At 34.4% G+C, this 10,770-nt stretch overlaps 1 protein-coding gene across 1 annotated transcript; it reads left to right on the top strand.

The window, feature by feature from the left end:
- Positions 1-1,254: 1,254 nt before the first annotated feature.
- Positions 1,255-5,562, top strand: LOC120075729 (protein FLOWERING LOCUS D). The gene is made up of 5 exons (XM_039029364.1): positions 1,255-3,151; positions 3,724-4,485; positions 4,570-4,618; positions 4,704-4,828; positions 5,453-5,562. Exons 1-5 carry the CDS (start codon positions 1,387-1,389, stop codon positions 5,473-5,475), a joined length of 2,724 nt encoding a protein of 907 aa, XP_038885292.1. The 5' UTR covers positions 1,255-1,386; the 3' UTR covers positions 5,476-5,562.
- Positions 5,563-10,770: the final 5,208 nt, after the last annotated feature.

Below are 10,770 nucleotides of genomic sequence, written 5' to 3'. Positions count from 1 at the left end.
CTGAGTATGGGTCTTAATAAATAAAGCAATAGTATATTTAAGTAACATAAATGAGTTACATTTTCATTTTTGAGTCGATAATTCAATGGAAATATATTTATGGTTTAAATACTAGTTTAGTGTTAAAAAAAACTAATTCTTTATTTTAGTTATTTTTGTTGTCTCTATATTTCTAAAATGTTCATTTTGGTCTCTATATTTTTAATTTTAATTTATTTTGGTTCTTGTGCTTTCAAAATGTTCATTTTAATTCTTGTGCTTTCAAAAACTTACCATTTTAGTTCTTTGATTTCCATTTTTAAAGGATCAAAATGGACACTTTTTGAAAATTCGACGACTAAAATGAACCAAAATTATAAATACAATTATCAAAATAAACATTTTTAAAATACAGAGACTAAAACAAATCAAAACAAAAAATACAAGATCAAAATAGTATTTAATCCAATGTTTATATTATAGATTTGTCGGGTTAAATTTTGAACTCTTTAATAAAATAAACTGTTTTTTTTTTATCTAGTTATTTTTTTTTTTTTTTGCATAATGTATGTGAGTTTGCGTAATAGACGTTTACAAATATTGACACTTAGTTATTTTTTTTTTTTTTTACTCTGATTGCTAATGTTTTTTTTTTTTATTATTTGCTAGGTCACTGCTTTATTCTATATTTTTATACAAATTAATCAATTTGTTGGACACTGAAGTAAAAGTTCCAACAATCACATTTCCTTCGATTTTATGTTTAATAGGTTCATTAATTTAAAAAAATGATTAATATATACATGATGTATTAAGTATAAATTTACAGATACAAAGATTTATATTTATATTTGTTAAAGTCAAGAGACTTGTTAAACACAAAGATGAGAGTTCAACCAATTAGATATAAAATTAGAAGGTTTTTTTTCTTAAAAAAATGAAAGTTTAAAGACTTATTAAATGTAAATATGAAAATTTAATGACCAAAGTTTGTAATTTAACATAAATATAAATGTAAATACTTAATGAAATGTTGGTTTTTTTCATGTTTTATAATATTAATATTAGAGGTACAAATCTTCCAACTCTACATCGGTTGAACTACAATATAAACAATTATACATTTAACTATAATTGATATATTTTAGAGGATATAAGTTGATATTTGTCCTAATTTTATTAAGCGGGATAAAAACGGAAATAAATATTATATTTCAGTTTAATTTGAATAAAAGTTGATATAAAATTATTTTTTCCCCCAAAAAAACCGAGGGATATTTTTGTAAACTTGATCTCTGGGTAAGTCCCCAATCACCCATCGTCGGGTAATAAACAAACCGTCCCTTAATTTTCTCTCCTCCGACGACCGTTTATCGGCTCCTCGGACTCGCGATCGCCGGGAAAATCATGGATCTGCCGGACCAGAGCTCCGAATTATTTGATTCGTTCCCGCCGATTCCGTTCACTCTCTTTTTGCCGGAAGAGAACTTCAGCCTCAACATTAACCCTAATTCCGATACAACGATCAACACGAGTATCACTCAAAATCAAGACTCTACGATAGATTCGAGCCAGTTTTTTCCATTCCCAGTTCCGAAGAAACGGCGAAGAGGCAGACCACAGCGAAGTGTCACGTCGTTTAATTTCCCTCCCTTTCCCAATGGAAGTTTCAGTGGCAACAATGGCATCGTCTCTTCCTCTTCTTCAGCTTCAGTACCGGCAGCCAGAAATGGCGTTGAAAGTTCTAGCGCCAATGTCCCAGATGTGGCTGATGAGATTATCGTGATCAATAAAGAATCCACTGCCGAGGCCTTGCTTGCGCTAACGGCCGGATTTCCGGCTGATCACTTAACGGAGGATGAAATTGATGCTCGGGTGGTCTCTGTTATCGGAGGTATTGAACAGGTGAACTACATAATCATTCGTAATCACATTATTGCGAAGTGGCGCGAAAATGTGTCGAGTTGGGTGAGTAAGGAGATGTTTATTGATTCTATACCTACTCATTGTCATACTTTACTAGACACTGCCTATAATTATTTGGTTTCACATGGGTATATTAATTTTGGGGTTGCTCCTGCAATCAAAGAAAAAATTCCTGCCGAACCATCTAAGCCTAGTGTAATTGTGGTCGGCGCGGGACTGGCAGGTCTTGCTGCTGCTAGGCAATTGATGCGTTTTGGGTTTAAAGTGACTGTTCTGGAGGGCAGGAAGCGAGCAGGTGGGCGGGTTTATACCAAGAAGATGGAGGGTGGAAACAGGGTATGTGCAGCTGCAGATTTAGGTGGGAGTGTTTTGACTGGTACTTTAGGAAACCCACTTGGTATTATGGCTAGACAATTAGGCTATTCTCTTCATAAGGTTAGAGATAAGTGTCCACTTTATAGTCTGGATGGGAAGCCTGTGGATCCTGATATGGACTTGAAGGTGGAAACTGCATTTAACCATCTTTTGGATAAGGCAAGTATGCTCAGGCAGTCAATGGGGGAGGTCTCTGTTGATGTTTCTCTTGGTGCAGCACTGGAAACGTTTTGGCAGGCTCATGGGGATTCAGTTAATAGTGAAGAGATGAACTTGTTCAATTGGCATCTTGCTAATTTAGAATATGCAAATGCAGGTTTGCTGTCGAAGCTTTCACTTGCATTCTGGGACCAAGATGATCCGTATGACATGGGAGGGGATCATTGCTTCTTGGCTGGGGGCAATGGAAGGTTGATTCAAGCGTTGGCTGAAAATGTTTCTATTTTATATGAGAAAACAGTGCACACTATTAGATACAGTGGTCACGGTGTGCAGGTTATTGCTGGAAATCAGGTCATTGAAGGTGATATGGCTTTGTGCACCGTACCTCTTGGTGTTTTAAAGAGTGGTTCTATTAAGTTTATTCCAGAATTGCCTCAGAGAAAGCTGGACGGCATAAAGAGGTTGGGTTTTGGACTGTTGAACAAGGTTGCAATGCTTTTTCCTCGTGTGTTTTGGGAAATGGATCTTGACACCTTTGGGCACCTGTCTGATGATCCAAGTCGTCGAGGAGAGTTCTTTTTATTTTACAACTATGCAACTGTTGCAGGTGGTCCTCTGTTGATAGCCTTAGTTGCAGGTGAAGCTGCACATAAGTTTGAGAGCATGCCCCCTACAGATGCTGTGACTCGGGTTATTGAAATTCTTAAGGGTAATAATTTATGCTCATGCCATTTTTTTCTATAGGGAATCTTTGAACTTGAACTTTTCCCAACAAAGTTAGTTTGTCTACCATTTTTTGCTTGAGAATTTGATTACCCGTTACTTGGTTACATTTTAGATTTCTTAAGACCAGGGGCAAGATTAAAGAGGACGGAATTTTGAGCTATGAAAAAAGCAGTTTGACTTTTTCAGCGCCCTTGGAGGTTCACATAGGAACTGTATCTTTGAAATCCAAGATTGAAATTAATGTTCTCTCACCGATTCTTCTTTTATAGCATTAATTGACTTGGGAAGTGTCTTTTTTTAGATGAAAAAATTTAGCGGGAAAGGAACTTTTTAGAAGAAATCAAGATATCTCATTGCATAACTTTTAGAAAAGTAAGATCAGGAGAACCCTAACTTTCTGTCCTTTTCTTCTCCCGTTCAAAGTGTTATTGTGTTTTGAGTGTTGTTATTTGTCTTCATTGTATGTTTTTACTGAAATGTTTTTAATATATCTTTGGAATAATTGCCCTAGTTAATTTTGTGGTGTTAAAAGATTCTCAACGTAAAGAGATGCAGGTATCTATGAACCCCAAGGAATTGATGTCCCAGAGCCTATTCAAACAGTCTGTACTAGATGGGCTAGCGATCCATTTAGTCTGGGCTCTTACTCAAATGTTGCAGTGGGCGCATCAGGTGATGACTATGACATTCTAGCAGAAAATGTGGGAGATGGAAGACTCTTCTTTGCTGGTGAGGCAACTACGAGACGATATCCAGCAACTATGCATGGAGCTTTTCTAAGTGGGCTAAGAGAAGCAGCCAATATGGCAAACTATGCCAATGCTCGAGCTTTGAGGTTGAAGATAGATAGAGGCCCTTCCAAAAATGCACACTCTTGTGCCTGTCTTCTTGCAGATCTATTCCGAGAGCCAGATTTGGAATTTGGAAGCTTCTCTATAATTTTTGGTCGAAAAAATGCTGACCCTAAGTCAACAGTCATTCTAAGGGTGACATTCAATGATCCTCAGAAGAAGAACCATGAAGGTTCAAACTCAGATCAACAGCACACAAATAAGTTGCTTTTCCAACAACTTCAATCACACTTTAATCAACAACAACAGCTTCATGTTTATACTCTGTTGTCGAGGCAACAGGCCCTTGAACTCCGAGAGGTTCGAGGGGGTGATGAAATGAGGTTGAATTACCTGTGTGAGAAGCTAGGAGTGAGACTAGTGGGAAGAAAAGGTCTGGGTCCTAATGCTGATTCTGTAATTGCTTCCATTAAAGCTGAGAGGGGGAATAAGAAACCTTCTTCAACTTATTTAGCTCTTAAATCAGGTGAGCATGGTCTGCATCTACTTTTCCTCAATTTCAGTCAAATTTATTATAGATCACACTGAAATTTTTACTTGGTTTTCAAAGGGATATCAAAGATGAAAACCAGCAGCACTTTGAAGCGAAATGCAGTCAGGTACGTTTAAATTTCTTCACATTTTTATCACTGTTCCTTTGACAATCTATTTTCCAATATTGGCAATCTTGTTTCACTTCTTTAGGAGGGCCAAAATAGTGAGAAACAGTACTAGAGTAGCGGCTGCTCCTGTTTCAAACACATCAAATGATCAAGTATTAGACAACATTAAACTGGTGGATCAAGACTCCTCTGCAGCCCTTCGTTCAGGTAAATAATCTAATCCACTTGATTTTAATATGGATGTCGACGTGCGTGCGTTTCAGAATTTTTAGAGAATGAACTTTCCACTGTAGTTACATCCCCTTAGATGAACAATCAAGGTTAAATTACAAGGTTAATTACGATTTTGGTCCATAGTTGGAGAAAGTTAGAATTTAGTCATTTTAATTTTAAAAGTTAGAATTTCATCCAAATGGTTTGATAAAATAATATAAATAATCCCTAACGTTGGATAAAACCTTCAGAAATATTCCATACGAGGTTTTATCAAACCATCGGACAAATTCAAACGTTTAAACAATAGGGACAAATTCAAATGGTTTAAATCACGGGGACTAAATTTTAACATTCTCCAAATCATGTAGACCAAATTTGTAATTTAACCAATGGTCAATTATCTCCTCCTACTATGAACATATTGAATAAAAAAACATGTGCTTATATTGAAGTGTGTGGTTATGTTGGATAACACTTTTCTCTCTCTCTCTCTCTCTTTTTAATTCCTTTGCCAATGGTTAACGACTCATAAGATCGGTTGTACTTTATTTTCTCGTCTATAATTCATGTCATGATCCAACCTTCCCCTGATGGAATTTCTGATGCATCTCACAGATCAGACCAACATGACATCTTGAAGCAATGAGTAGACCTCTCCTCAGACTCGACAGTCGACACAATTGACCATTCAAAAGGTAACTTTCTGTTCCAGCCAAACAACAAAGCAAAACATAGATCCCTATGCAGCTGGTTGAGCTGTAGGTCTCATTCTCTGTAACCTACCTGGAATTCAAACGTCAAATGCTTCCAATACACATTTGGAGTGTATGCCTTAACCAAATCGCTCAATGAAACTGAAATTACTGACCTGGAAATAGTATTACCCATTAGCCATAATCTGGAGATGTTAAGGTTGTTTTGCTGAGAAAAAAGCATCAACTTCAGCACCTGGTTCAGCTTTATGATGGTGAGTTTACAGAGGAATCAGCACCTTCTGAGTGGATCTTCTTCATTTCCAGTTCCCTGGAAGCTTCAAAGCAACCAATATGGACATGTGATGTTTTTGAATTGTATACTTGAAAATCGATTATTAGGATTATTAATTAGAGCAACATTATCCTATGCTTGGTGAATATTACTGAAGCCAAAAAGGGAAAGAATGTTGGCAAATCGTTTACTTGTACACTACTATAACAGAAAGAAGGAATGTAGAAGTAGAATTGCTAAGGGTGTAGGTTTGCAACTTCTGTGTGGTGTAATATCTATCCTTAAGTATACATTTATTTATTCATATAATTCTCCATTGAATTACTCATCAGCTTGTATGACTTACTTTCCATGGATAGGTACAAAAGTAATTGATTATTTGACTTGTGTCAAAATAACCAATAACTTGTAATAAATTAATTTATATTATTTGTTTGAATTAATCTGATTAGTTATTTATTAATAACAACAAAACATATTTCTAGAGTAATGAAACAGAATAAAGACATCTAGAATTTATGTTCATGGAAACCACGTTATCATATGCCTAACTAAAAATAATAAGGTTTTATTCTTGGGTTTTTATACGGATTACTATATTTTGGAGGGTTAACGTTGTTTGCTTCAGTTTTTGAAAATGAAGGATAATCATTCTGTGCTCCTCTTCGTCCACTATCAATGAAGGTTTAGAGTGGCAAACACGAGCACAAGTAAGAGTGTGAGGAGGAGGGCCAATGAGAGTGTCGTGACAATTGCAAGTAGGAGGGAATGAATGAAGAGGAGTACAAGTACGAGAAAAAAAAAAGTCCTAGTGTGTGAGAGCACTATTGTATTGGATTAGTTAAATGTAGAGGGATGAAGAGAGAACATTGTTGTATTGGATTAAATTTCATTGAACAATACCAACAAAATCGATTGCAAACTTACATATCATATTTTATCGAATTAACCACCATCGAATATTTATTTTCAAAACAAAATAATTTCGACATATTTCATTTTATAAGTACACAACGGTCAGGCACTATAAATCAGGGGGTTCCACTCATAAAAACAAAAAACATGGTTGTGGACGATTACAAAAATACCTTTAATATGTAGGGATCAATGCACTATCAATTCAAGATTTATTCACCTTTGGAACTGGTTAAGTGTGAAGGAAGAACGTGAAAGCATTGCATTAGATTAGCCAAGGGAGGAAGAGTCAGTGTATGAGAACACTGTTGTAATGAATTAATTATTAAGTATGAGAGAGAAAGAACCTTAGTGTGTAAGAGCATTATTGTATTGGATCAATTAAACGCAAGGGAGGAAGAGTTCTAGCATGTAAGAGGACTATTATATTGGATTAGTTATCATGAGAAAGAATTTTAACATCTGAAAGCGTTATTTGTATTAAATTAATTAAGCATGAGGGAGGAAGAACCTTAACGTGTAAAACACTTTGGTATAAATGATCTCAATGCCGCACTCAATAAAATTGCAAGAGGTAGTTTGGATAATTAACACATTTTTGATGCATTTTGACAATGACAAAATCATCCTTTATTACTTTCGAAAACTGGCCCAAACAACCTCACAACTATAAGGTCAATCATACAAAAATTATTTATAAAATAAATCAATTAATACATACATACGTTATACATATATAAACCTCATTCTTAGGCATAACAAAAGAACAAACCAACGAATAACCAATCAGTCTAATCTCCAAGACCATCTAGTCTAGTACTTTCTACGTATAATCTTATTCAAATCTTTTATTCAATTATCACATTTGTGGAAACGTAAAAAGTGAACATACGACACTCCAATAAATATTTACTTCTGTCGTGAAATTGAGGAGCACGATGGAAACATGTATATGGAGAAAATATAATATAATAATATATTTATATAATAATAATAAATATATAAAATATAATCTAAAATAAAATAACTAAAATTAAAAATGAAAATTTATGGAATTTTGAAATGGATTTCTCACCAATGTGGATTAGGTTGAGATCCATCAAATGTCACTATTTATAGGCAAAGTGGCAAGTAGGATGTGGACTTACATGGACAAACATGAATTATCACAAGGCATATGGACAATAAGAAAAATGACACATGGCTTTTAGGACATTAAGCATTGGCCATCTATTTTTATGATATTTATAATACTCCACTTAGATGTATATATATACTGTATGTATATCTGAAACATGTCTCGTTAAAATCTTACTAGGAAAAACCCAATGGGAAAAAATCCTAATGAAGGAAAAAGAGTACATATTTCATATAATACATACTCCTAAAATAATACGATATATTTACTCTCCTCACAAAAACATCACTTAAAATCTCTGAGTCGTCGCATTTCAATGTTGTGCACCAATTTTTCAAAATTTTGATTGGTAATGCCTTTGTAAATAAGTTTATCGGGTTATCATTCGAACAAATTTGTTGTACAGTGATATCGCTATTTTCTTCAAGATCATGAGCGTAAAAAAGTTTTGGTGAAATATACTTTGTTATATCTCCTTTAATATATCATCCTTTGATTTGAGCTATGCAAATCATGTGATAGAGTAAATTAACATGCAACTGAGAAAATCAGAATCAACAAGCACCCTAATTATACTTAATTTGAGTTTAAAACATGCTTCAAAGTAGCAATTATAGAAGAGGATTTGTTGAACACAATACCTTTGATGAAACCTCTTCAACACCAACTGAGCTCCACGTAAATATGCTTCAATCTACAAGTAGACTACCATGAAGATCTTCTCTACTATTCTCTTGCAAGGATTGTATGGTGAAAACACTAAATTGAGCTGGATTTTATGAAGATATGAAGAGGGTTTGGAGGGTTTTCAATTTTGCAGAGTTCTTGAAGAAGTTCTGAATGCTTAGCTTAATCATCCAGCCCAACACTTTAATTTATAAAGTTTTCATCATGCACATTCAAAGCTTACATGAAGGCCAGTTTCTTCTTCATAGATTGAGTGAAATTGGATGAATAAGGTACTTTGCACCATAGTGGAGATTTCCAACTTTTGGAAATTTCCACTTTGTATTGGTTTTGTTTTATTTATTTTTTTTTAAAAAAAATGATTTCTAAAATCAAAAAATACAAATAAACTAATTTATTTGTTTTTATTTGTTTTATAAAAAATTAATTCAATTAATTAATTTTAAATAAAACTAATTAATTAAACCTTTTAATTAATTTTGTTAATTTAATATCTAATATTAAATTAATAAAATACCAATTTTACTACAATGAATTTAATTTCATGAAATTAATATTTAAATCATAATTTAAACATTAATTGATTCTCCAATTTCGTTTAATTTTCGATAAAATTAAACAATTCAATTGTATCGAATACAATTAAAAGAAACCCTAATTGAATTTAAACATTTCAAATTCTAAACCCTAATTTCAAATCTCATTTAGATTACTCAATTTGCTAATCCAAATTACGAGCTAGTAGAAAGACCTTATGGACCTACAGATCATGAGCTCCAACAATTTATAATTAATTGGTTAAACTCTTTAAACCGTTAACTATCAAGATATTCCATTATAGCTCGATAGTTGCACTCTCCTTATTGTAGATATATTTCTATCTATTTTAACCATAATCAGTAAGTCAATCCTTCACAGGTCGTTCGTATTTTATAGTTGGGTCAAAGATTATTGTTTTACCCCTGTAAATACATCTTGCTCTTTAAGCTCCCACCGATCCTCCATTGAACAATTGATTTATAGTCCAACTTATAAATCATAACTCTCTCTTCCATGAGAGGGCAGGGCCCCATTGTTCAAAACAAGGCATCAACGCTTAAGAGAACAACCTATCTACTAACCCTAAATCGGGTAGGAGTGAATTTCATATTGCAAAGCTATGTCCCCAGCTATCTATCCAGCCTTATCCCCAAAATGGGAGGTTTATTGAGCAGTGCTGTTGGATTACTCTCACCTATGCAAATCAAAGAATAATCCCGAATATATAGGAGTTCATAGTTAGCTCAGAATTAAGATCGAGTTACCCTAGGTCATTGAGTTTGAGATAGTCAGTTTTAACAGTAAACGGTTGTTATAAAGAAAAGTGATTAGTTCGAGGTCCGGTCTTATGCAAACTCATTGTACATGATGCCACAATCACATGCCTCCATATAAATGTGAAGGAAATCAAACATGAAGATTTCCATGAGCAGTGGAATGATCATTCCAAATTCCATTTGAAATTGAACATAAACAATTACAGTCACAAAACGGAAACTAATAGGTCATGCAACATACAAAATTACAGCATGCTTTAAGATAAGATCGAGGGATAGAGTATCATACCTTTGAAGACTCATTCTTCAAACTCCCTCAATCACAAATGCTTGTTCATTCTTCAGGACAGCAATACATGAACACTCGAACAAAACGACCGCAATCGTTACGATCAACAATGAACAGAAACGCAACAAACGGCCTCTAAAACCTCGAACTCAGTCGAGTTGAGTGAGGACACCACCATAGTGGTTACTTTGGTATTCTCGGTTTGAGATTCCAGAAGTGTGGGCTCTATATGGACTTGGTTAGAAGACAAGATTGGAGGAACAACAATCGTGGAGACGATTGAGCAAGTGGGAGATGAGAAGTCTCTATCGTATAGATAAATGCTCAATCGTGTAGAAGAAGGCAGCCTATCGTATAGACAATGCCCTGCGATCGTTTAGCTACGACCACCTGAGTGAACTATCGTATAGTGACACTCCACGATCGTTCAGTCTCTCCATAAGCTATCGTTTAGTGAAACACTTTCACTTGATAGCAATGTCGTGAGTTTTTTTTTTCCAAAAGTAGAAACTCTTCCAAAATTTAGGAAAATAATTTTTCTTTTATCTCACGGTTACCATAAAACCACCAATAATCTCCCACTCAATTGGTTATTAGAGAA

Source organism: Benincasa hispida, chromosome 4 (assembly GCF_009727055.1).
Source record: "Benincasa hispida cultivar B227 chromosome 4, ASM972705v1, whole genome shotgun sequence".
Classification (NCBI taxonomy): Eukaryota; Viridiplantae; Streptophyta; class Magnoliopsida; order Cucurbitales; family Cucurbitaceae; genus Benincasa; species Benincasa hispida.
This window is presented reverse-complemented; position numbering and strand designations above follow the sequence as displayed.